This window comes from Pimephales promelas, chromosome 14 (assembly GCF_988280905.1).
Source record: "Pimephales promelas chromosome 14, fPimPro1.hap1.1, whole genome shotgun sequence".
NCBI classification, from domain to species: Eukaryota; Metazoa; Chordata; class Actinopteri; order Cypriniformes; family Leuciscidae; genus Pimephales; species Pimephales promelas.
The window spans coordinates 23,047,197-23,074,896 of NC_142782.1; the positions used below are offsets into that span (position 1 = coordinate 23,047,197).

Below are 27,700 nucleotides of genomic sequence, written 5' to 3' on the forward strand. Positions count from 1 at the left end.
TAGTTGAAGAAACCTCCACCTTTAAAGGTTGTATGCCAAAATCTTTAGGAGTAGATGCAGCATGGAAGTCTGGTTGTGTTCCTAAAGCGTTTGCAATCTGCACCGACAAGCCTAATTTGTTACAGTGACATAAGACACAGATGGTGAGGAATAGATGGGAGTATCCATCATCAATTTCGCAGCTATAGCGCTCTAAACTACACTAGAACACCAGGCTACGGCCCATTTCAGCAAGATCTGAGCAGACAGTTTAAACCAGGGGTCTCAAACTCGCGGCCCGCGGGGTGATATTTTGTGGCCTTCTGTGGATATTTTGTGGCATCTCATATAACCCATTGCCAGGACGTATGTTTGATTACTTACTGTACACCTTTGCGGAGACTTGTAAGTGTCACACTACAATTGGTTCCCCTGGGGTTTGACATTCTGCTTGGTTTTCCAGATTTCCGTGTTTGCCTGTGTTTGTCTGACCTCTGTCTTTTTAGATTATCTGCCCTGAGTTTTGACCTATTGCCTGTTTTATAGATTATGATTCTGGATTGCCTTAAGAAAAACTGGATCCTTAACCCATGTTTTGGAGCAGTTTGTGACAGAAGCCTTGGTGAGCCTTGGTTTTCAATAGCATTAAAACAATCTTACCAACTTTTAACAGTAGTGTATGTGTATTTTTTGTAGTGTAGACCATTTCTTAATCTATATGCAAGTAATTTCTTAGTATATGTGGCTCAAAAACACCAATGTAACACCCCTTTTTACAGTGTAGATAGATAGGCAGGCAAGAAAGTGGCTGGTAATCTGTCTGAGATGGTTTCAGGCACAACCGTTGTGCCCATACAGCTTTTCTAACTTTGAATACATCCCGATCTGATTGAAGAGGTAAGCGTGGCTCATAGAACACTGCATTAGCTTCTTACCCCAGAGGCTTTTCCAGATGACTGCCTGGTGAACCCACTATCTCACCCAGAGTGCAGAAGGTCTGGCCTAGGAAGTCCTACAGAAGGGCGGCCCAAACAAAAGATGGCCCAGAGGACACAGGATCGACACGCAGGAAGTAAAGGAGAGAGAGAGCAGAATGAGTCAAGGTGTTACTGGGTATAAATGAGTTGTACCGGTAAAGAGATAATTCTAGGAGTGCAAGGCAGAGACGTACGTTGAAATCGGAGGGCTTCCAGGAGGGAGGTGAGGCCGCAAATATATCAATAACAACAGAGCATATCATGTAACAGAAAAGACAAAAAAAATAAAAAAAACGGATTGAAGAAGTCAGGCCGAAGAGGATAGGAGAGAAAAAAAGAGAGTTAGAGAATAGTGAGAAAGGATCTCGGAGAAGAGAGAAAGGGAAAAACACCCACAATGATCACAGATTACAAACCAAAACAAAAAAGAGTGAGAAAATCATAAATCTGAATTTCACAAAAGATGACACACACACACACACACGCACATTCGGTTGGTTCTATACAAAATAGTAATTTCATAAACCCCGGTTGACTGCATAGTTTTGGCTCAGGTTTAATATTTATGCAACTCAAACTATGATGCAAAAATTCCCAAAAACCTACCACCAATTTTATAATACTTACAGTAATTTGATAATGCATAATAATAATAATAATTATTATTATTATTATTATTATTATTGTATAATGAATTATACTTTTCATTAATTTCTCTAAGCAAATCGTTTTTTTATTACAATTTAAAGTATTTTTGTCTTATTAAAGTGTAATTTACATAGAAAGAAAGCTTGTTTTCAGCTTGTTTATCCTTTTTATCCATTTAATAAGGAAAAAATTGTCTGTATTTACAACACACTGTATTTGTCTGTATTTACAATACACATATAGGCCTCAGACATAAGTCAAACACACTGCAGAATACAGTGCTATATTGTGCAATTGTGAGCCAAAGAAACTGTTTTATTAGAGAGCCAGAGAGAGAACTTTAGTTCTTCAGTTTTGCACAGCTTTGATAATGATACAAAGTATGACATCATTTTGAATCATTTTAGATTGCATAAAACCAACCGCAGAATGAAGAAGCATGCATGTCAAAATGTGCAATCGCCAAAGAACTTTCATAAACATCTAAGCAAACACACATGCACATACACATACAAAGTGTTGCTATATATACTCACGTGTTTGGCCAGATCAGGACTTTTGGAGTCAATGTCATATCTGAAATCCAAAAAAATAGCTTATGTCAGTATTGTTAGATTTGTTTATTTATTTTTTAAATTGACATTGTATAATGTTCAATTAAAATGTCTTAACTGGACCTTCCAGTGAAAATGAAATACTTCTCTCTCTAATGGCGTATGCCAGACTTATCCAATAATTTATTCCACTTCTGCAAGCTCATGTTCATCTGCCGTCACTTAAGAGCAATCAAGAATCGATGCACAAACCAAGTCCTAGATTTTTTATTTTACAATAATTCGTCACACTCGAATGTATCACAACATGGAGAAAAAAAAATGGTGCATGGTGATTTTAACAAATCAAAACTTTGGTTGTCATAAAAAAATTATTTCCGAAAAAAATACAAGATACAATTATACAATTTTTGCAATTACATTTCGCTACTGTAGAAAAAAATGATACGTTTCACCCTAAATCGGATCACTGATAGTCTGTATTTAAATTCTTCCCTCTGTTAAAATGTGAGTGGGTGTGCTGTTCTGGGGCACAGCTGGTTGGTTCTGTGAATATTTGCATTTGTATAAACAAGAATTGACATAAACGTGGAAGGTTTCTCACTGACAACACAGAAATCTCCAGCCTGCACTGCAGCAGCCCCTTTTCAGCTCAGCAGATTAACCCATTTAAGGTGGTAAATGAGAGCGAGATGGACAGGTGCAGGGAAGGAAGGAATGCGTTATAAATCATCAGGGATCCCACGCCACACATTTGCTTTTGAATCGCTTCGTAAAGATTGAGAATAAAACTCATCTGAAATATTTACCACCCTTTAACTGATCCAGCCCCTTACACATGACAGTCAAGAGAGAAGCAGCATCAATAATTACAGAGGAAGGCGCACTGGGAGAGGGAGAGACAAACAGACAGAGCGAGAGCAGAAACCCTGGAGTGGGACAGCACATCGGAGAGTGCGGCAGATTTCTGTGTGTCAGCATCAAAGGGAATAACTCACATGTCAAAGCGAAGATTCTGTTTCTCCTCAAAGAAATAGTCCAGGATGTACTTTCTCACAAAGTCTGGGTTCAGGGTGTTGTCAATGACTTCAGTTCTCCCAAACTACACAAAAAGAGAGAGAACATCTACATGAGAATGATAAAGTTGTCACAGTGCAGCCATCTCTGTCCAGTCCATTAAAATCCCATTTTTTCTGACTCTGCAGTCATAGGAAAATAGAAGAGCTGATATTTTGAAAGGATGAAGTATCAATGCTTCTAACGAACAACAAGAACCCCTGCTCAGAATCAGTAATGTGTATGTTTGTGGGGCACGTATGTGTGCATGTGTATGGGTGTGTGTGTGCGTTTGTGTGCAAATGAAGACTACTCAGGTAATAAATATCCAGGAATATGCATGACTTCATGCCTCTGAGCACATGTCTGGGATGTAAATTTAATAACAGTCTATTCATCCAACATATGCAGTACTGCAAACAGTGAACTCTATGCTATCTGTGCTATATATGAATTACTGTGCAACCACAAACATTCCCATTTCAAAACATTCCCTATGTAACATCCTCTGAAAAAGCAGAAGGCCTTTCATTCCAGCTGTGGCTCATCTGGCGCAAAGGTGGAATATTGCAGAAAATATTATTCCGATTTTCTAGACTATTTTAAGTCATAAAGTGAGGAGCAGGATTAATACAAATTTAGCATATGTATTCGGCAGGCATGTATTATGATACTAAGCGGGGCAGCGGGTAAGCCCTCCCCCCAGCTCTACCTGCAGTGCGCTCTAATTAAGAGCCATTGGGGCAGTTTCAGACTGCCCTCCTTATTTTCATGTTACCTTGCGTAAATCTCACTCCAGACCAAGGCGATATCAATCATCTTCGACTGTGTAAATTATTCTGCATCAGGTCAGTCTTTTCTTATGTGGAGTATCATATCAAATAAATAAAACTATACTGTTCTGTTGTGTTTGTTTCATGTTTGACTTACTTTTCCTCACTGGAATTCCTCTAAAACTTGTAATATTTTAAAACTACATTTGGAGATAATAAATACTACATTAAGGCAATTCAAAGATAGCATTCGATACAAGCCACCCTCTGGCTGAATAATCCAACCCTTATCAAAAGTGTTCTGCATGTGTTCAGCGATTACAACATAAAGCTTATAAAATGGTTAAACTGCCGCTAAGACCCAGAATCTCCCCTTCCTACATTTTTGGTCAAGAGCTGCTAATTGATTTACTAATGAGAAAAGCTTCTCTTCATCTTCTACCGTCTCTGTGTGGATGTGTCCATTGTTGGTTTTATGTATGAAACTTAAATCAAAGTTTGGAATTAGAGACAGCTTGGGTAAATGTTTCAGAATCAAATGACAGTGTAAATGAAAAGGAGGAAGGGAAAGGAAGAAAGTCAAGCATTTGAGAAAAAAAGATGGAAAGAATGACAGTTTGAGGCAGTTTTATTTTAGTATTATTATATACAGTATTATAGTAATATTTAATAAAATGTAACTTAATTCAGCCATTCTAATGACAGACAAATCCGAAAACTCTCTGGTTAAAATCCTCATATCTCCATTGAGCTTGATTGTGGTAAAATGTTAGCATTTTTGGAGATACAAGGATTCCGCCCAACATCGACAAATGGTTTGAGAAGAGAAGAGAAGAGAAGAGAAGAGAAGAGAAGAGAAGAGAAGAGATTACAGAAGCCTGTCGTCTTTGCACTGTATTCTTGAGGGCTGCACTGCAGTCGGTTCCCTCAGCTAATTGTGTTTTCCATGAATAATTAAACAAGATGAGGCAGATGAGAAATGCATAAATAAATGAATCACAAAAAGGGTGTTACAACACCCTGGCAATGCAGAAGTGAAGGAGACAGCTTATGAGGGATAAGGGAGTGATGTGGTGATTTAAACATACTGTAGGTGATTTTGAAGACCACAGTGGTCTTGTAAACTAAAGGATAAAGAAAAACACTATCACAACAGTCTGACCTTCTTACAAGCCTGAACCACAAATAGTCCTAAATCTATTAGGTTAAATTTAAATTTCAAGGCCATGAACATAATGACTAAACTTTCTCAAGCAAGGCTCTGTGATAGCAGAGCATAGTGTCATTAGCATTCACAACATAATGCTTTATGTGCTGCTAATAAGACCTCACAGTCTGGCTTTACTTTATCATTTCACCGGCTGCTATAAATCATTCTGTAGACCTGCTGCTATATAGAGTCATAACGCCTTTTATGGGTGTCATATGGTGCATTATTCTATTCGGCAAGTATGGCACTGGTTTCCAACAGCCTTTTTGTCTCTTTTTGGAGAGAAATCCCAAAGAAAAAACTGAGAGAGGAGATGCAAAGACAAACAGTTAACTTAAATCATCCAAACTGCTTTTGGAAAAGCTTTACCACCCACTGAGTGTTAGAGTCAAAGCCAATGCAGATAAAGCGTGTTGTTCAGACAGGAGAATTAACACAAGGTCACATTCAGAAATTATTTGTGATTTTTGGACCTCGCAATAGCAGTAATGAGACAAAAAGATGTGTGTAAAAAATGAAGGTTCATAAAGTTAATTATGATGCACAGAAGAGAAAAATAAAGAGAAAAATGGCAATGATGAAAACGTTCAAGTACCAAGTGAAAATTAAATCATCATGGGATCTTGATTGTCAATAGTCAATATAAGAAGGAAGAAAATCTGTGTGACTTTAGAAAGTGAGATTTAAGATATTTGGGATTTCTAGACGTTTTCATTCTAATTGTATGAGAATGTGGAAGTCCGCACCACAGATATAACAATAACGACACAGAGAGGAACAATATCATTTAAATCACTTTCAGAGCAATTTTCTTAATAGCAAATTAGAATCTTAAAAGACATTAGGCTAAACGTTTAATGCAGCAGACAACATAACGCTAATTACAAATAGTGTTATCGTCTATTGGTGTTGATGCTAATACAATTATCAATATAGTTATCTGTATAGTCATCATTCTTGATGTGAATCGGTCTTTAGGCCTTAAGGTTTCAGATTTTTTTTTTAACTGCAAATCATGTTTACAACTTTCTTAAAGGTGTTGAACATGATTTTTTAAATCGGCATGCCACTCAGAAAATATGCCTATTAGTTATATTTTTTGTTTAGTCAGGCAAAATACATTGATGTGCTTTCTGCTTCCGTGCAATCATGGACAGCTATTAAACTGAGAGTGTGGTAGTGGAAGCATTATCATTTATGTTTAACACCATTTTCAGCTTCGTCAGTAGTTGTCAGGGGTGTGAGTTGGGGTGTGAGACAGTGAGAACACTATTTTGATTTAAAAAGGGGCATGTCTATCTCAGTCAAGAGGAAACTCCAGAAAGGATTACACATATAGTTGGGGGCGTGGTGAGGGCGGAGTCGGCGTGGGTGAAAACACAGCAAACATTGTGTGTATTAGAATGCCAAAAATGTCTTATTGCGAGGCAACTATTAATGCTTTTGTAAAACGGTGATCAGTAGTACGAAGTTGCCGAGAGACTGTGCTGACAGGTTAACGGGTTCACGTCATTACATAGCGATTGTCCTATCAAGCCAATCTTCAGCTGACAACGCTAATGTGAATGAGACATCCCTTATGAAATACAACCATTGGAATCTTGTATTATTTTAGGATAAAATATAGCAATCCTTAAGGAATACTATAGTATTTTGGGACAATAAGTACTATAGAGGTATTACAGAACATCACAGAAGTATTATAAAACAAATCTTCTAGATTACTATAGTTCTTTTTCGTAAGGAAAGTAGACAAATCTGGCCCACTGCCTAATATGAGTTTAACACACACTACTATATCACACAGGGATCTACGCACAGTAATCTAAACAATTACAAGTCCATGGAGGCTCACATGATTCTGCGTGTTTATTAGGAAGGATGTAGAACTTCAATAAAAAAAAAAATGATATTGGCAGTACAGAAAACGACACAACAACTCTTCGGCATGATTATCCCATGTATTTCAATGAGCGCCAAGGAAATGTTTTCTCCCACGAGATTGTTGATTAGATAATTGCATTAATGAGAAATTGACAGGGCGTTCCCAGACAACCGTCTGTATATAGGCCTATGTATATACTCTCACCTAAAGGATCATTAGGAACACTTGTTCAATTTCTCATTAATGCAATTATCTAATCAACCAATGACAGCAGTTGCTTCAATGCATTTAGGTACAGTCGTAACCCGAGACATTTTCCCGTGCCATGTCCATAGACACGCTAACTAATCATTTGTCAGTTGCGTCTCTTGCTTCTCTGTCTTCACAAGTTTCAATACTTTCAACATAAAAGTCTTCTCTACTGACTGACTCACCCATAATTATTATTGGGGTTTTTTTTCTGGGAGGGGGGGGGGGGGGTAAAGGGGTGAAAGAAAGAAAAAACAGGAACTAAAATGTCATTGTTAACACTGATGTTCACTGATGTTTTTGACTGATGTTCATGTTCAATAAAAAGCAAAATGAAAAATAAATTTAAAAAGACAGTCTTAGCTGTCATCTAATGGCAAAATAATTATATTTTGTTTATTAATTATAATTAATAAACATTTTTCCAGTAGAAGGAAGGCTTTTAGTGATTGTCAAGAAAGTTGCACTAATACATATTTTTAGCATTATTGTATTGTGTGGTAACCGTTTTATAAAAGCAATAAGGTACTCGAGGCTACACTCTTTAGCCGTGATTTATTCACAAAACAGCACAGCCTCTCGTACCTATTGTTTGCATTATATGTATGAATATATATCTTTATATATATATATATATCTTTATATATATATATATATATATATATATATATATCAGTAATAATAATTTATTGAACATTGGTGTATTTTTTAATTAAATATTTAAATCAATAAGCAACAAGCATTGTTTTACTACATTTAAGCTGATTTTGCACATAAAAACACATTATGCACATTATGCATGGTAAAATCTCTGTGTGTGTATATGTGTATAACTGATTGGTTTCATTGCTAATTAAAAAAGAATTAAATACAACAAAAACAAGAAAAAAATTGAAAGAAAGTGGAATACAGTAGTGAAACCATGGGCACAATCACTCAGTGAAAGGAAGGAGCTTATGCTGTGTTAGTAACAAAGAGTAACAAAGAGAGAGACACGCATCCCAAAGCTCCTGCTGAGACAGAGAAAGCACAAAGAAAACTCCATCCTTATCAATCCCATACAGCTTGACTGCCTCTTTTCCACAGCGGTTGGTATTATACCCAAACAAGAGGCATCTTACATGGGCAGAGGCATGGAGATAGTCAACGCAGCTAATCGGAGTTAGAAACTTGCTCAGTATGTAAGTAGTCGTCTTTCATCATCATGGGAGAAAGGTGTTCCATCAAAACCTGAGCTGAAGGAGGAGGACTGACACCAATGTTTTATTTTGGGTCAAACTGTTGTTACAGCTCCTCATGCGCACATCGTGACATTTACAACCACTTTAACGCATTCATGTCGGCCTTGAAAGCACCTGCTGGAACAACTGTCACCTGCTATTAAGGGATGTCATTAAAAGGGTCTCTGTAGCACAAACCAAAACTTGCAAAAAAGCAAGTACCGCAATGCAATTTTTCATATTCAGGGGCTTTTAGCTCAGGGATGGATATGATAGCCCCGCCCGATGACGTCCATTTTTCAGCTGATTGTAATGACCTACCAAATCCAAAGGCCAGGTCCTCATAGCTAAACACATGCAGCTTAAGTCTGAAAAATCACATTCAATGAGCTGGGAAGCATCACAAATGCCCTGGCCTGTAACTTTAGAGCAAGATCGACTTAAATGCTAATCGCTAACGGAAAGTGTACAATCATCTTAACAGCCAATCACTAAGGGCCATGAGGACACTAGATTCATGAATATTCAAATAGAGAATCAATGAGCAGTGATGAGCACCAGAGGGCTGTGGAGAGAGTGAAGGGGGTGGGAGACAGAGAGGATATGCAGAGCTGATTAGGGGAGATGAGGGAGTCTCTGTCAGAGCTGATTGTAGGTTTGTTCCCGAACGTGGACACTTACCTCACGCCACTGCTTAGACTCCGCTCCCTGAGTGTACAGAACACACACTGAGTAGATGAGAAAAGGGGAGGAAAAAGAGAGAAATCAGGCTGCAGCTATTTCATTTTTTAAAAAAGCTTTTAGGATACAGTTAGTGTAGATGCATCTCTGAAGAACAGGTTAAAAGCTAGAAGCGTAGTTCATGATTAAAACCATTTTTTTAAATCAAATCAGCACATTTTCCTAAACTAACACTGATTTAATGCTACAAGGCAGTTAAACTGACCAATGGAAAAGTCAAGTCAAGTCAAGAATATTTATATAGCGTTTTTCACAATATAGATTGCATCAAGCAGCTTCACAGTATCAGTCAAAACATAATAGTACCAATGTTCGTTTCTCAGTGGAAAAACATCCACGTTTGGTAGAGCTGATCAAGGGTATTATTGATTGGTTAATTAATTTGAATATCACCAACTGAGCCAGCCAAAGGCAACAGTGGCAAGGAACCCGAAAAACTCCATCAAGTGACCTAATGGTGTCCTTAAACTCTATCAGGTGACCCAATGGAGAAAAACAAAAACCTTGGGAGATCCCAGGCTCAGTCGGGGGCCAATTCTCCTCTGGCGAATTTTTTTCTGAACATTTCAGAACATTTTTCTGCATTTTTCTCCTCTGGAAAAGAAATGTCTCAAATGAAATCTCTTTTTTTTTGTCTTATAGACAGCAATTAAATTAAACAGAGAATAAGTTTTCATCTTACATGTGTCTCCTGAGAAATAGACCTAATCATTTTCTATTGTTACAATCTTCCAAAAAATTGAATGTTTTTAAATGATTTTATACAATTGTTTTAAAATTGATACTCTGTGTAATCGATATTATTAGTTTATGATTAAGAATTTTAGGGGGAAAATGTTAAGACGTATTAAGGATCTAAAAATTAAGTTAATATTTAACCCTCAAGTTCCATGAAAATTTTAAAAACATTTGGGTTCTCAGACAATTCAACGGAAGGTTAAAAGGTCAACGTTTAACTACCGGGTTTTTAAGGGATCAAGGACATAATGAGGAAAAAATGAACAAGGTACATTTTAAAATGATTAGTTTTACACCCATTCTGTGGAACATGAAGGTTAAATGAAACTGAACTGAGACTTCCAATAATTTAATAATGTTGAACATCAAGTTTCATTGATGAAAAAGCAACCTCTAAGAAAGAAACATAGCAAGGATTAGAATTACAAAGGAAGCCAGACTATTTGACCTATTGCTCTCTATTTCATAATCCCATCTCTTCAGCGAGACATTTACAGTACACAAGTCCCCAATGACTCATGCAGCATTTGTATTCAGGGGGCTGAGTTCATGCTCTGCATATTTTAAGCACTTCTGCATTTTTCTTGATAGTGAAGAAAAGCTGTCACATTGTGATGCAAATTCTATGCATGTGTTTTAGGCAACTTGGAGAAATAGCAGAGTAGACAAATTGCAAAGTGTGGAGAGTATAAGAAAGTCAGAGAGGAGGTGTGTGGAACCTGAAGACAACCTGAGAATCTGAAAACATTTCAGTGAGGTATACGAAGCCTGGGGAGCGAGATTGTGTGGGGGAAAAAAGAGATTTTATAGAGATTTTTAAAAAACAAGTACTTCAGCCATGGGAAAAAAGAGAAATACTTACAAGGATCAGACTTGGAGAACGTGTCTCGATCTAACAGGTTTCTGGAAGAAAAAAAAAGCAAAATTAAGGGCTAATAAACTCGGTCAAACAGTCATACAATGAATAAAAGGCCTCACAAATAAACCAGATGGAGCTCTCATTTACATGTTATTTCCGAATCCATTCATTCTCTTCCATTAGCAGCCACAAAACATCTCTTGACATGAGATTTTGTCAATGTCACTATGTTTTGAAGCAAATTACGCTTCCATCATGATATATGAAATAAAGAAGGCATCTCGCTTTTTTGAATGCATGCACATTGTTCTCCAGTCTCTCCAAACATTCTACATTTGGCTCCAGGAACATTAGCAAAGGACAAACACAAAATGAAAGGATCTCTATTGTCAATACTTCATAAAACACATACATTCGCATACACTTTATGGGTGGCAAATAAACTGTACCCCAATAACTCAATAACATACATTTGAAATCCTTGCGAATACATTCATCAAGTAATTAAATATCTTTCTATACAGGTATTTTACAAGCAAACAAAGAGCCTTCTTCATTATAAATATTAGGGATGTAATGGTACACTCTCAGAAAAAAGGTACAAAACCCGTCACTGGGGCTATACCTTTTCAAAAGTTTCAAAATTTTAGGTGCTAATATGGGCATTAAGGTGCTAATATGGACATTTAGGTGCTAATATGTACATTTTAGGTGCTATGTACATTTTAGTTGCTATTATGTGCATTTTAGGTGCTAATATGGACATTTAAGTGCTAATATGTACATGTTAGGTGCTATTATGTACATTGTAGGTGCTAATATGGACATTTTAGGTGCTATTATGAACATTTTAGGTGCTAATATGTACATTTCGATGCTATTATGTACTTTTTAGGTGCTAATATGTACATTTTAGGTGCTATTATTTACATTTTAGGTGCTAATATGTACCATTAAGGTACAAATATGCACCCTTTAGGTACTTTTGAAAAGGTACAGCCGCAGTGACAGCTTTTGTACCTTTTTTTCTGAGAGTGTACATCAGTGATTGTCCCAAACTGTGCGGTACGGACATCCTGGTTTGGTGCATGCAGAAGAGACTATGTTCGGCAGTTTACAGTGTTTCAACAGCAGGAAGATATAAAAAAAAAGCTTGAGAATCACGATATCTCACATAGCATTATATTTACTTTAAATTAGGTTGGGCCTTTAGGAATAATATAAAAGGTACCACTTAGATTCCAGGAAGGGGTCCATCAAGAACTAGAAAGTTAGTCTGATCATCTCGAATCAATCCTTGCACCTTTGGTTAAAAAAGTTAGCTGAAATGACAGATTATCTGTGTGCTGCTGTGATTTTTCACATGCCCATCTTTGGCAGCTACTGAATTTTACAGTTTGCTAATCGAGTAACTGACAAGTTGTGATTAAAAACAGAAAAACATTAGATACATAACAAAAATAAATCAAAATGATGCTCAAAAACGTTTGCAGAATGTACAATTCTGTATCCCATTCAGCTCTTGACATCTGATCTTATTCTCATAAACTGGATCTTGTAATCAGCGCTGATTGAGTCAGAGAGTGATTCTGGCAGACAGGTTATTTTATACAATTATTTTAAAATTGATACTCTGTATGCATTCTGGTGGGTCTATTATTCACTTCTAATTAAGAATTTTAGGGGGGAAATATTAAGATATATTAAGTATCTAAATATTTAGTTACTATTTAACCCTCAAGCTCCATGAAAATGAGAGTCTCTGAGAGTCTGAAATTACTATAGTCGCATGATTATACACACCTAGAAATTGAGAGGGGCAACAACAACAACCGTTTGATTCGATTCGACAGGCTTGAAAAATATCTAATTTCTGTCACAATATCACTGTCAGAGAAACTGTTTTTTGATTAAATTGTGTATGTGGCCCTGGACTATATAATTGGTGTTGTTTGAATATTAAATTGTTATCTAATACAGTTCAGTGTCAGCTACAGGTTGTTAATGTGTGCTGTCATATCAAACCTCTAACAAAGACAGGAGAAAAACACTGTCACTCCTCCTGCAAATGAAAACCTTTTAAATGAGTCTCTCAATCCTTCAACAATGGAAAATAGAGCCCGAAAAATAGAAATTTAATTAATGCGGAAACTAATCATTTAACTGCACCCAAGCAGTGTTTGAAAACCAGGATAAAAATCCTCATAATTTTGAACTTAAAGTCATGTGTATTATTTTATTATTTGTCTGTTCTCTGTATTATAAAGACGTCGGCATTGAAATATAGGGATGCATGATATATATAGGCCACCATATCGGTATCGGACGATATATATTAATTTAAAGTTATCGTTATCGGCCTGATAAGATTTGGCCGATAATTAATGGATTTTTTCCTTCAGCTGAGATGCTTCAGATGTGCGTAACGGCCGAAAATATGCACCAAGAGAGAATTAACAATATTCTATGATATTTCTATGTTCAAACACTTCTGGAAAGCCATAGTCTGCTGAAATTGGCTTTACTGTCTGAACATATAGAAGCTCTGACAGATCTGAGATGTTCAAACACAGACCATAAGTTCAAATTAATTCCTTTGGGCTTTGAGGCAGGACTGCATTCTAAGAGGAATCTTAGAACAGTAGTTTAAATGTCTGAGGTTTGAGAGAAAGGATTAAATTTAGCCATTAAAGACAAGACATTAATCAGATTTACACATAAATAAGTCATCAATGCCTTGCTTGTCATGTATTTTTTTTTTCTGAGGTTCACATATAAATGTTAGTGAAGCTACTAAAGAGACTAATATCAGTCTTAAAGTTATACAATTTCTTCTGTGGAATGCAAAAGATGATTTTCTTCAAAATATCTTGTGTTCCACAGAAGACAGAAGACAAAAAGACAAACCGAGTTGTCTCAAAAAAGCAACAATGAAATTTAATTTAATTTGGCTTTCACCGTAAACTCACCTGTCAATCATCTCGTCACAGTTAAAATCCTCCATTCAATCGAATTTAATTTCTTACCGTTTCGGAGAGAAATGTTGTCGCACGTTCACCTACCAGTCGTGGATCTTTCATGCGGAGACTCTTCGAATGTGTTTGCAGTTTGAATGTAATGATGCTTATAAAAGTTATTGGCTAAAACTCTCTTTACAAAAGTTCACAATGGTGCTGCAGATGCAATATAATAATGTAGCCAACATTGAATAAATGCATTTTTGTCAGGTTAGATAGTACTGATAATTAAACCCCTTTATAAACCTCTCTATATAACCACCGGACTCGCGCGTCCTCCATGTCTGTAGTTTTTTAACACTTTTCACTCGGGAATGTACAGTAGTTCTAACCGACTCTGATGGGTTGTGGGCAATATCAGCCACTAGAGTGTGCATCGATCTGCACTTCGGACTCTGACCGTATATAGTAGACCATCCGGGTCTCTTTGAAACACTCATTTCAACATACTACGATTTTGGATGTACTAATTCTATTTTCAAATGCTATTTAGGACAGATAGTATGCAAATTGGGATGCAGCTAATGTCTTATTGGTCCGAATTCCTCCAGAGGGTTGGACAGACCTCTGAGTTTAAGATGGGATGGCGAGACAGAGATCCGATCAAGATCAGACCTGAAGATGGGTTAAGACCTAATAGTTTCATGCAAGCCACCTGACTACTCTCATCTCACTTGCTTTTCTTACTTTTGCTTAGTTTCTTTTCTTTCCCATTGAGTCTCGTTTTCTAAGTTAATTTTTTTTAGCTGAAAAGCTTCAGTGAAAAGACTCTAAAGACTTTCCTAGCCTCAAACTTCAAACTTCAGCCACAAGAGAGACTACGTTTCCATTCATCCGCCAACAGAGGGAATCGCCAGGAAAGGACGCCAAAAATAATTCAATTAAATAAAACAATTAAAATATGTTTCTGAACTCAACAGATGTTTAGATCTGGCCGAACAGACTTGTAATTGTAGTGTAGTGTTCTGTTGACGATTTGACTGATCTGTGTGCTGTAACACATCTCACTTTGAAAGGTGATATTAGCACCACAGATCAGTTATTTCTCTTTGCCAAGGAAGTGGTCTGACACTATTGGGCTTGTGATCCAATCTCCATCTCACCCCCGCTCTCCCAGAACCAGTGGCACTGTAATTGGCACCCTCATGCGGGAGACGCTATTTCAGCAGAGGGGATCAAAATAGATTCTAAACTCCTCAGCCAATGAATCCTCATTGGTTCAAAGAAGCAGGAAAAAGTAATTCAAGCTGCTATCTGGTTAAGGGGGGCAAAGAGAAATTTCAGAGTGCATCTCAGCCAAAAGCCAAATACCTTGAGGTGGAGGAGAGGAAAGGATCATGTCGCTCATCTGGAATGAAAACTCTTGTTGTCTGGCCATCCTGGCAGGGGTATTACCACCATGATAGACTCTCCAGTCAATGGAGAGTGGTTATCAAGTCTATTTAATGAACTCTGAAAATACCCAGCAGGTCTGAGTACGAACAACACTAGGTGAAACTTTTCCTGAGTCAAAACAAAAGATGGCTAGCAGGGCATAATTTAACGTCCTAGGGCTCCATCTAACTGCCACCTAACAGCACATAGGGCACTGGCAATCCACCAGAGCGTTCTTAGAATGTCTCTCACAGGCCCTGTGCTACTTCTAAGACCTAGGAATTCCTATTATAGTGTTTCATTAAATGTAATATGATCTACAATCCCTCTGTCTTCTCCTCAAGAAGTAATTACAGAAGAACAGGAGTGTCAGCATTTTTCCAGCTCGTCAATGAAACAGGGTAATTAAATCCTGGCAAGCGCTGTTCATAAACCAGGCATAAATCTACACAAAAACCTCTGGTAGAGTTAGAAGCCACAGGTCTTGTTGTGCATGTCTCTCGCTCAAGCTTGTAAATGCAACACTAAATCAACGTTACACAGCACATCCTGATCTATGGTGCTCATTTAAGTTTAATTGCCTCTTTATAGGTTAGACCTGTTGTTTATTTGATTACAGAGGACAGTACAAACAATAAAACTTGAGTTCAGCGGATCAAATATTAATGAAGTGTCATGTTGCACAATAAAAAGGAAAAGTGCTTTAAAAAAGTAATTAAAATGGCTAGTGATGGTAATGTGATTAAGTAATGGAGTGGAAATACACTCACCTAAAGGATTATTAGGAACACCTGTTCAATTTCTCATTAATGCAATTATCTAATCAACCAATCACATGACAGTTGCTTCAATGCATTTATTGGTCTGAGATCTATATTGGATCTATATGAGATCTATATTAGATTGATCTATAATATATTGGTCCGCCACGCTGGTTTGTTTACATCTAGCTACCACAATTCCTTGCACTCAGGTAGTTTGGCGTGACTGGCCTGGAATGCTACAAAGTCATGAGTCATGGTTAGAAATGCAGATTAAAATTACCAGAGAAATTATCAAATATTGACTGAACCCCATTTGTCCCATTCTAATGTCCCATTTAATGGAAGTAGAACAAAGGAAAAGATAATTAAAAAAAAGTGATGCCCAAAGCCAAAAACTGACCTCCACGCACACCAGCTCTATTGCTACGCTAACGCAGTGTTTGCTGGTGGTCCACTTGCATTCATGAAAAGTCACAAATGTAGTAGTTTTGAAGCAAGCAATGATATTCTAACTAAACAAAAGAAGAAGTAAATAGGGTAAAAACTCCCCAAATCGGGTGGTTAAAAAAAGAAATACTAGTAGTGATGTGAAATTGTCAATGCTGATATTTAGCACATCTCATTGAGTCAGTTCTTGTTTTGGAGTTCAAAACTGTGATGCCAATCAATGTATCAGTCACACTCAACTGAATAAGCCCGATAAAGGTAACACTTTATTTCGATTGTCCACTTTAGACATTCTACTTGTAAGTTTGCAACAGCATATCAACTAACTCTCATTAGAGTATATAGAGTATTATAAGAATGCCTATCTGCTACACTTTATTTTGTTGGTCTCCAAACAAACATTCTGCTGACTATAAGTAACTTTGCAACTGCGTATATGTCAACCTAATCTACAGTCTACTTATACTCTAATGAGAGTTAGTTGACATGTAGTTACAAAGTTACTTATGGTTAGTAGCTAGAATAGACAGTGGACCATCAAAATAAAGTGTAACCAAGATCAGAGAGGAATAGCAAATGTAGAAAAGCATTTTGTCATTCCTAGTATCTTTGTCATATCATACATCCCAAACACCACACAAGAGAATTCTGTGTTTGTGAAACAGCCGTTTTGAGATCTCTGATTTAACACCATCCTCTGTCAAAACACAGGCATACCCTCAGTCTCCGACTAACACATTTATACGCATACTAAATCAGCCAGCTCAATTAACAACTGGCCAAGCTCTCATCCAGCTCATCCATCCGTTCAGCAACTGTTTTTTTCCCCCTCAACCATCTGTTGGACTATTCACCATAATAAGTGCTTCCCTCTGCGACATGTAGAGGTCAGACACTCAGTCCCTCCTCCTAAAAACTGTTATCTACCAACCTATGATTTTATTTTAATCACATATTGGACATATCGCAGGAATTGTTTATTCCTTAAGGTTCAAAATTACTGCTTCGGTGTAATATCGGTTGGTTCTTCGATCAACCTACGGACAAAAAACACTGCAAAAAACGGACAAAGAGATGTGAATTAGAGGTCTTCACGGGTCCACTTGGATCCGAAAACCCAAGGTCTGACCCAAGACCCGAGCAGGTTCGGTCCAAAACTCGACTCGACGAGTGTCTCGGACACAGGTCAGGTTTGGTATTAGTGGCCTCGGGTCTCGGGTAATTTAAAATAAATATGCCTTTTCCAAATGGACTCGAGAAGACCCGAATTCTTTTAAACTGTTGGGCATTTAACAATATTGCAGTATTTTAAAAAAAAACTCTAAGAAACCGTTATAAGGGCTATAAGCATAAGGACGGTTGCCTCCGCATTTATTTACTCAGTTGCTCGCTCTACATAAACCAACCCCTCCCCTTGCCAAGAAGAACTAGTGCGCCATCATGGATGAATGTTTGACTAAATGCAAGCATTTGAATTGTCGTTGAGCCCGGCCTGTCAATCAATTTTAAAAATGAGCGTCACTATCAGAAAATCAGGATGACGATAACAGACACTGCAAAAACGTGATGGAAAACAAATATATGTAGAACAGAAACATCCAGGGTTGTCATCAGTGTGGGCAACTTTTGTGTTCATTATTGATAAGGAAGGAAAAAAGACTGATGCGTTGACCTGCTTTGGCGGTTCTAATGCCCTGTTTTTAATTTGGTTTTATCTAAACAATTTTGTAACAACGGGATTGTAGGCTAAATAACACAATTTTAGTAAAAGTCAATGACTGGGAGAATTTGATTGAAAATCTGTTATAGGCTACATTTAAAAAAAAAAGCCATCGGTAAATTTTACCCTGTGGTGGCTCTAATCATTGTATTGGCCAGTAAATAACAGTATGCCAAATTTTATAGGATGTAATGGGTTACAGTGATGTGTGATTGACATTTTAGCACTTCGGTGCGCTTACACTTGCGTAAAGTGTGTCTATGTTAAGTGCATTTTTGAGAAACGCAGGGCTGCAATGGCATCAGGTCGGGTCGGATTTGGGTTTAATTTTAGCTGGTCTGTCTCGGGTCGGGTTTTTCTTAAAAAAAAATAATTAAGCTCATCGGGTTCAGGTATGTAGTGATTCGGGTCGATTCGGGTGGGGTACAGTTTTTAGGACCCGAGAAGACCTCTAATGTGAATAGAGATTGGATGAAAACAATACATAAACTAGGACACACACAATCACTTCTGCAGTAGATTACAGTGTGAATACATAATTACTGCGTCATTCAGCTTCTCACATCTTTTGGCATTGATTCTGCTTCTTTATCAAAAGCCGAAGGCCTCACCATCTATCCTTCCCCCCTCTGCATCATCATCATCATCGGCGGTCACTCCAGCCAAGTATGACTGTCCTCTCTATTGGGTTGTCTACTTGTGGGGCTGTAGAGGCCAATTGCTGGTGGTTGAGCCGTTTTGTCTTTCTCCTTGTGATGTGCAGCACATTTCTGGACATATTTATACCAGGAGCTCCTGTCCAGTGCAATGTGTTCCCAGTTTCTTGATGTGATGTGACCTTGATCTTTTTTTTTTTTTTTGCCCACCAGTGGTTCGATGACCTTCCTTTAGCTGAGAGCACAGGATCTGCTTGGGGAGACGTGTATTGGACATGCAGATTACATGGCCTTTCCATCGAAGTTGGTACTGCATTATTATAGTGGTGATGATGGTCATGTTGGCTTCCTTCAAGACTCTGGTTTTCTGCCATCTGTCCTCCCAGCTGATCCTCAGGATCTTTCATAAAGGATCTTTGATATTGTTCCAGGGCTCTCAGGTGGCTGCTGTAGATGGTCCATGACTTGGCTCCATACAGCAGGGTGGGAAGGACAACAGCTCCATAGACCAGGATTTTAGTTTAGGCTCTGACTTTGAAGACTTTTTTTCCAGAGTTTTGCATAGACTCCACTGACACAACTCAGGTGATGGTTGACCTCAGAGTTGATGTCAGCTTTTGAGGAAAGAAGGCTGCTGAAGTAAGGTAATGGTCCACAATTTTAAGAGATATAGGATAGAGGACCTGGGTCTTCTTGATGTTTAAGGTTAGGCCCAGGGCTCTGTACCCCTTGGCAAAGACATTCCCTGGGAGGTCTTCTGTGGAGTGCGCTGAAATGACATTATCATCCACATACTGAAGCTCTGTGATGGTGGAGTAGTTGACTTTGCTCTTGGCCTTGAACCTGTCAAGGTTGACAAGTCTGCCATCAGTTCTGTACAGGATTAGAAACCCTGTGGCAGATTTTCACCAATGAGATGGAGTATGGCAGCAATGAAAATGGAAAACAGGGTGGTTGCGATAATGCACCCCTGTTCGACCCCCGTTTCAGTTTCCACGATGAAGGGCTCAGACTCTGAGAGACTGACATGCCATCATGTAGAAGAAGCATTAGTATTCTGATATATTTGTCATCCATCCATCCATCCAGTCCATTAATCCACCCATCATCTTTCTGCATTTCTCTTTCTCTCATTCTCACAGTGGAGTTACTTACTTCTGTTCAGGTTCAAGTAGCATCTGTAAAATTAAATCTGATTGTTTTTCATTTCGGTGGCAGAGTACGAAGGAAGACATGTTGGAAGCAGGATACAAAGGAAGACATGAATGTCTGCTCTAATATTCACAGATCTGGGACAATAGGTACTCTGATATTCTAGCATATATAACCAGGGGAAATCCAGCAATAAAAGGCACTGGAGCTGAATGGATAGCAAAAGAACAATAACGGCTTACAATACACCACGGCTCCATTTGGAATCAAGTCACACGCTGAGAAGGGAGCTGAACCCCAACTGCAAATCATCTCTAGGCTTGCAAATACCCACCAGACAGAGCCCTTCTCAGGAGTGCAGAGTCTAGCTGCAGAGCAGTGCAGAGTGAATGTAGATGCATTCCATGATCTGGTTCCTCACCTGCAAGGTCAACTCAGAGGAGGACGTAGATCTGCAGTGAAACTGAAGCTTGCCAACAATTGCAACTTTATTCCTCCACTTTTTCATAACAGAGAGCTACTCATGGAGCAACTCATGAAGGATAGGAACAACAGGGACGCATGATTTTTGGCAAGGACATGCATTTCCCTGCAGCAATAATTAAATTCAAAATTCAATGTTTAGAATTCAAAGTAACAAAATGTTATGTTTTATTTCATTATCAAACTGGATCTAAAATCACCAAGGCTGCATTTATTTGATTAAAAACAGAAAATAAATAAACTAGGGCTGTCAGTTAAACGCGTTATTAACGGTGTTAACGCAAACCCATTTTAACGGCGTCAATTTTTTATCGTCTTTTTGGCCAAGCAAACTTTGTAGTTTTCTTTCACATGCTTTTGCAACAGGACGCCGCATGCGTGCGCTGCACTTTGAAACCCATTCATTTCATTGACTTGTGCCGCGCAAGGACATTTTGTTGCTTCGTCGACCAAAGCGCAAGCGAATCGAGCTAGACCGGAAACATAAAAACAGGCAAGCCGCACACACTCATTTGGGCTTACGAGCCGGCCAAATAGTTGGTTAACGTTACGTTTTGAGTGGATGACGAGCGTGAGACGCAGAAATGGATGCCAATAAGATTCTGACGGGAAAGTTTCCTTTTAAAAAGTTGCCAAATTGACAAGACCAAAGTGACCAATGTGTTTTGTTGTTGTGAACTGAGCTATCATCATCACAGCACGTCCAGTCTGAAATACCACTTGATGATGGCCAAGCACACACACACAGCTAATGCGAATTCTCCGCCCCCTCGTCAATGTCAGGACCTCGTCAGTATTTCTTTCACCCTGTTATTGATGGACAGATGGACATTGTGTGAGAGATTATTTGCTCCGAGTGAGAATTTTAGTGTGAAATTAAACACAGTATGCCAATGTTGTTTTCAGTAAAAAAAACATTTGCACAAAGCAAGCCGATCCACTTTTCCATGTTGATAAGAGCATTAAAATGAGGAAAAGAAATCAAGAGACATTTAGAATAGATGAAAATGTGCGATTAGTTGCGATTAATCACGAGTTAACTATGACATTAATGCGATTAATCACGATTAAATATTTTAAGCCTTTGACAGCACTAAAATGAACAGTAAAAAATAGTATTACAATTTAAAATAAATGTTTTACTTTTGAATATACTTTCAAATGTAATTATATCCTGTAAAGGCAAAGCTAAAATTTCAGCATCCATTACTCTATTCTTCAGTGTCACAAGATCCTTCTGAAATCATTCTGTTGATTTGAACAAACGAACGAACGAACAAGGCATTTATATAGCGCTTTCATAATGACTACTGTACGAAAGCGCTTTACAATTATATCATATTCTCTCCTCAACCACCACCAGTGTGGAGCGTCCATTTGGATGATGTGACAGCAGCCACAGGACAATGGCGCCAGTGCACTCACCACACACCAGCTATAGGTGGAGAGGAGAGAGAGTGGTAGAACCAATTCAGTGGATAGGGATTATTGGGAGGCCATGATTAGGAAGGGCCATTGGAGGGAATGAGTCCAGGACTCATTACACATTTTGGTGCGAATAATAATAATAGGTAACATTTCTTACAACAGTTGTGCTGCTTAGTGGAAACTGTTCTTTGATTCTTGAACCGCCCACGTTTGACTTTTTCATATTTGTAGTAGTTAAAATGCTGAAGAAGACCCACTAAGTATATCCAAATACTTTTCTTGCCACTAGACTGCACTAAAACACAAAACAATCAGAACCCAAAACCCAATTAGTGCCAGACAACTGGATCAATTGCATATCTCACAGCCACAGGACAGCTTTTGTATTTGTGATAAGGGTTATCACAGAGTTTCTGGTTTGCAGGCCAAACTTTCTGCACTCCAATAACATCGGCAGGTTATGAGGGAATCTGGAGGGAAAAGTGAAAAGATTCAATTCCATGTCTGCCACAATCCCCTGATAATCAGCCCAAACTAAATCAATTACAGAGAACAAACGCAGGTGATGATTTCCACCACCGCCTCGCAGAGTCTCATCACAAACCTGGAGAGAATTCTGCGCTGACAGAAAGGGCCATAATGGTTCAGGGCCAATGGATTTCTTTATTCATTGATTCAATCTCAGAAGCAAGGATGTGGCAAAAATCTAATTCAATTAAAATAATAACAATATTGTACAAATCAATAACTTGATCGCATATTTGATAACACTAATGTTTTTTTAATCGGTGTTTGAATTATTGCAGTTATGTGGAGCTGTAAGAAGGGCAGAAAGATCATAAAGGGAATGCTAATGGAATTTCATAATTAGAAATGGGAGCCCCTCCTGATGAGATCAAACAAAAATCCCCTAAAAATTCTCTTAGAATGAAATGAGATTATGTACTGAACAAACTGAAATTCCTACTTAAAGTTTAATCATTAGTATTTTATATTCATTAGAATCTTATTTGCACCCATAATGATTGGATATATGAAATAAATCCCCTTATATGCATGCATTAGAATTTCTTTTCTTTTTTTTACAAGAAAGAATGAAAAGACAGGTATGGAAACAAATCAATAATATGTTCTTACATGCGTGACACTTAAGGCCCTTGTCAAATACATGTCGAGTTCAAATTAAAATGCAATTTATCACTGAAGTCAGAATTGTTGTGTAATGCACAACAGTATGTAGTGGATGTAAAAGCTGAAAATGAATTTTAAATCTAAAAAGCTATTTATATCACTAAAAACAGTTGAGATCACATTTAGCTAATTGAAGGAGTCTTGGTTTTTAACAGGGAAATTTATTCAGCTAACAATCAGATCAAATTACACCCCGTTTTCTTTCTTTCTCATTGCAGACAGCATGCAATATTAACTTGCAGCTGAGAAGTTGGCGAGTTTATGGTTATTAGCTACTTGCATGGGAAATTGCTCTCATTAAATAGATAGTTTGACTGTCAAGTTGGGAAATTCAGTAAAATCATTTTGTCTAAATTGGACTGGAGCGTGTATAATTGACTATAAACGACTATTAAAGGCATAGCAGATGCTGAGCACACCAGCCGTATCCATTACACCCCAAGATGATTAAAACCCCAAACCAATAGACCACCTATCACTCCAGCAATAAGCCAACTGTGGTCCTGGCTGAAATTCACCATATCTCAACCTGTTTTTCCAGTAACAGCAGCATTTCAGTGATGCATTCTTAGCAAGACCAACCTCTGCTCTAAAAGTAAAGATGATGTTATAAGCGTCAGAAAAGAAAAATCGTTCGCCCAAAGATATTGTGTTACATGCAACATATAAACCCCTATGCTGTTTTGAATGCTGTATTCATTGACATGAGGACACTGGGTGGGGTTTTTATGCTCCTTCTCATGAATATGCACTGCTTGCTTCAGCACTATATGATTTGGCGACTAATACACATTTAAATAAAGAATAACTGAGGATATATTTCCTCTAACATGCAGTTCTTATAATACAACTAAATACAAAAACATGTGACATTTATTATCAAAGGCAAGTGAAGATTATATGGGGACGATCATGCTTGTGGGGACTTGATGTTCAGAGCATCTGACACAACTTATGGCATCTCGGTATGGAGACAATTGAGCAGCAACGTTAAATGCTTTGGGCAAGTACATACACGCAGCTCACTGGATATATTAGATATTTACGCTCATATCAATATTGCAGAATCAGAAAGTCGCGTATCATAATTGTTGCATGTGAACTGCTACTTCTAAAACTATTTTATATATATAATTCATGGCGGGTAAAAAAAGGACAGCCTGATGCAAAAGGAGAGCATAAAATCTCACTATGCTTCCCTACAAAACCATCTACAAACATGGTGATTCAAAGAACAAACGCTTAATTTTTCTCAGTTAATAGAACCAATAAGAAAATTCAAGAACTTTTTTTCTCAAAAGAACCAATCAGTAGCCTACTTGTTTTCTACACAAGACAAGGATTATTTGCTGAAACTAAAAATAAAAACCTTTTATGAACTTTTCTCTAGTCAAAAACCTTCATTCTGGGGTCCATATGAAATATAAACGCCATGAAATCAAAGTTTCAACTTGAGTGAGCGAATGTAAATTGAATCTCATACCTGCACGAGACTGTGATCTCCACTTTGGTGGCGGGAATATTCCCCGTGATAGGGTCGAACTCGCCCACTGAGGCCATGTCCTCCAGTTTATCCATAACGTCCCCTTCCATTGGCACGCGGGACAAGAGGACACTCTCTACTTCAAACAGTTTTACAGTTCGTGGTGCTGCAGTGCTTCCTAAAATCTCACAGCTCCAGAGAGACGCGGGAGCGCGCAGGACCGCAGCAGGGTGTCAGAAAATCAGCGTCTGTGCTGGTCGCGCGCTGGAGAGCGCAGATGCCCTGTGATGCGCTTTATCATAAGATATCAGCAATGTTACAAGAAAAAAGGATGACTAACACAACGGGTTTGGTTCGCTAAATGAAAAACTCAAAGAAGAGTGCAAGTGGGCGCCTCTTCTGACAGCGGTGAGATCTCTCTGTCCGTACTGTGTGGAGTGGAAAGTAAAAGAGTAGAACTCCACCCCTCGCGCATTCTTTCACATATCCGTGGCTTTGCGCTCGCTCGGCGCAGCATCACGTTATTGATCCACAGGACCACAGCCACGGCTCATTACTGTCTGGGCTATTTCTCACGGCGGTTAACTTCTGAAATACAACCATCAAACAACCACTCTGTAAAAACAAGGGGGATGGGAAATTCATTCATTCTACTACATTGAAAACCTGTAAGTTGGTTAACTGTAAGACAGCTTACCATATAGCCTAGGCTGTGCGGTAAAATACATAGGGCCTATTCTTTGTAAAAATATGTCATTTTTACTGTAAAACATTTAAAATTACCTAACAACTCACTAACTTACTTTAACAAGGAGATATTTCACAGTAGAATTGTTTTTATAAGAAAAAACTCAATGTCTGGACTCTGGAGAGAGTGCCTTGCCAAAATTGCCTGCATGAACAATCACATTTCAATTCATTTTAACTTTTATCACCAATAGGCAGGTTTTAATAGCAATTTAGCAAATGTTTATTAATTCATAGGCCTATGGAACTGTGAAATACACAGACAAAAATGCTATCCCATAATATTTCTATAATCTCATAGTAACTAAATTAAAAATACAGTATTACAAGTAATAATTACTAACAGTTTAACAAAGAAATGTAAAAAGTTGTTTTATCTATGGCATCTCGTTTTTCTAGGTTTATGGAACAATATTTCAAACTTATAACTGATTCTGAAAATAAGTGGTTTGTCATCAGCAAATATGTCCAAAGAACTAGGACAATTATCCCATAAAAACCCATTTACTTCTAGTGGGAGAAAAGAGTCTGAGTTTGAGCTTATAAAAAACAGCGTGAGACGGCCCACCTGGAGTTCTGCATGCTGCAACTGCATTTCAGCACCACTGAATCGGACAGCTCCCATTTCTCTACTGATCTGAACTAACACTAATTGCAACAACAACAACAAAAAATGTAGGCTACTTGTAAAGACACATTCCCATTTCCCACCATGGTGCTTGGAGTCAACGTCAATCCCTTGTCAGATTTAATTACAGCCACTGTTGTCCACTCTGGCCCAATGGTGGTGACCCATTTCAGGGCTTTTCTCCAAACCTTTTTCCCTCCAAGCCACCCAGTGGGTTATTATGGGTGTTACTAGTGGAGGGCTGCAGTTGACATCATGTGGTCTGCATTCTGACAGGACAGCATGCAGGAACACTATAGTCCCACTGTCACAGAGATGCAGGCTTCAGCGGGGGGCTGACTGACACAATGATGTTGCACTGGTTTTGTTCATCGAGGCTTTGAAGCTTGGATGGAAGGTGTGTGAAAGTGAAAAGACACACGAACCAAATAGAACAAGAACCCTCTTACACTCTTGAATTACTCTGCTGCTCATGTGTATTTCCTATCAAATGCATCTATTATTTTTCCTCAGAGTAGAATTCCTCAGAGGACTGACAGATTGACATCCAGCCCTGCCTTTTAGTCACACACACACTGGTGGATCAGACACAGATGCCTCTTTTCTCACAGCCTCCATTAAATTTCCATCCCCAAAGATCACTCACCAAAATAAATCAGAAACCAAATGGCTATTGCTATGTAATTTCATAGCTACATGCATGGTGGAAACCATAAGACAAGTGGATTCACTGAACGTGACAACATTTATCCACAAGCCAGCCCGTCTGGACAAAAAGCTATTGGAGAATGTGTCACAAATTGGGTGTTTTCTCAAGCTGAAAACGCCTGTCTAGATAGCGTAGCAGGTCAACACCACCTGATCTGCTCACAGACCATCTATGCAATCCGATACATATCATTTCATCTATCACTTCCTTAAGAAATACCAGCTGGATATTATTTATCTATGACTTCGGGTCATGGAATTCATTGTGAGGGGGGTGTTTTTAGTTATACAGCCAGTGGATTTGATAAAGAAGAACTCCGGCGCAAAATGAACCTTTGGTTTAATAAAACATCGGTACCTAGTCATCCATTCTCTGAGATTTGTTTTCATGATAATCGTATGTAAAGAGTTTTATCTCTAAAAACCGTTTAGCGTATAATGCTAGTACTGGGGGCATTTACTTAGTAAAAAGAAATCGCTAGTTTATACCACTAACAAGGCTCAAAATAGCCCCACACTAACACAGAAACATAATGAGGGTCCATACATGCAAACCGAAACATTGAGAAATTTGAAAGTGTACAGACCGTTTAATAAGAAGATACTTATTTATACAGACCGTTTAAAAAGAAGAGACTAAGATGGCTCCTGTCTGTATACACAAAGTGAACTGTCTTTATAAAGTATCTTCTTATTAAACGGTCTGTACACTTACAAAGTTCTCAATGCTTCGTTTTGCATGTATGAACCCTTATTATGTTACTGTGTTAGTGTGGGGCTATGTTAGTGGTATAAACTAGTGATTTCTTTTTACTTAGTAAATGCCCCCTTTCCTAGCGTTATTTTAGAGATGAAACCCTTTAAATTCGATTATCATGAAAACAAATCTCAGAGAACGGTTGACTAGGTACCGATGTTTTATTAGACCAAAGGTTCATTTTGCACCGGAGTTGTCTTTTAAGTTGCAAGAACGAGGCTGCACTTATGTTCACTTTAATTGGAAAAAAATCCCT

At 38.1% G+C, this 27,700-nt stretch overlaps 1 protein-coding gene across 2 annotated transcripts in view; it reads right to left on the reverse strand.

Annotated features, from left to right (window-relative positions):
• The window catches only part of cpne5a (copine 5a), a 63,950-nt gene extending 38,891 nt beyond the window's left edge, over positions 1-25,059 (reverse strand). Inside the window, exons 1-7 of one of the 2 annotated variants that reach the window (XM_039658162.2) lie at positions 24,605-25,059; positions 10,893-10,933; positions 9,233-9,279; positions 3,157-3,260; positions 2,141-2,180; positions 1,151-1,165; positions 915-991 (exon numbers count right to left, since the gene is read on the reverse strand). In XM_039658162.2, coding sequence (XP_039514096.1) covers positions 915-991; positions 1,151-1,165; positions 2,141-2,180; positions 3,157-3,260; positions 9,233-9,279; positions 10,893-10,933; positions 24,605-24,714 — 434 coding nt within the window. In that variant the 5' untranslated portion in view covers positions 24,715-25,059. The remainder of the gene's footprint in view (positions 1-914; positions 992-1,150; positions 1,166-2,140; positions 2,181-3,156; positions 3,261-9,232; positions 9,280-10,892; positions 10,934-24,604) is intronic. The other variant, XM_039658163.2, reaches the window with a different exon arrangement.
• Positions 25,060-27,700: the final 2,641 nt, after the last annotated feature.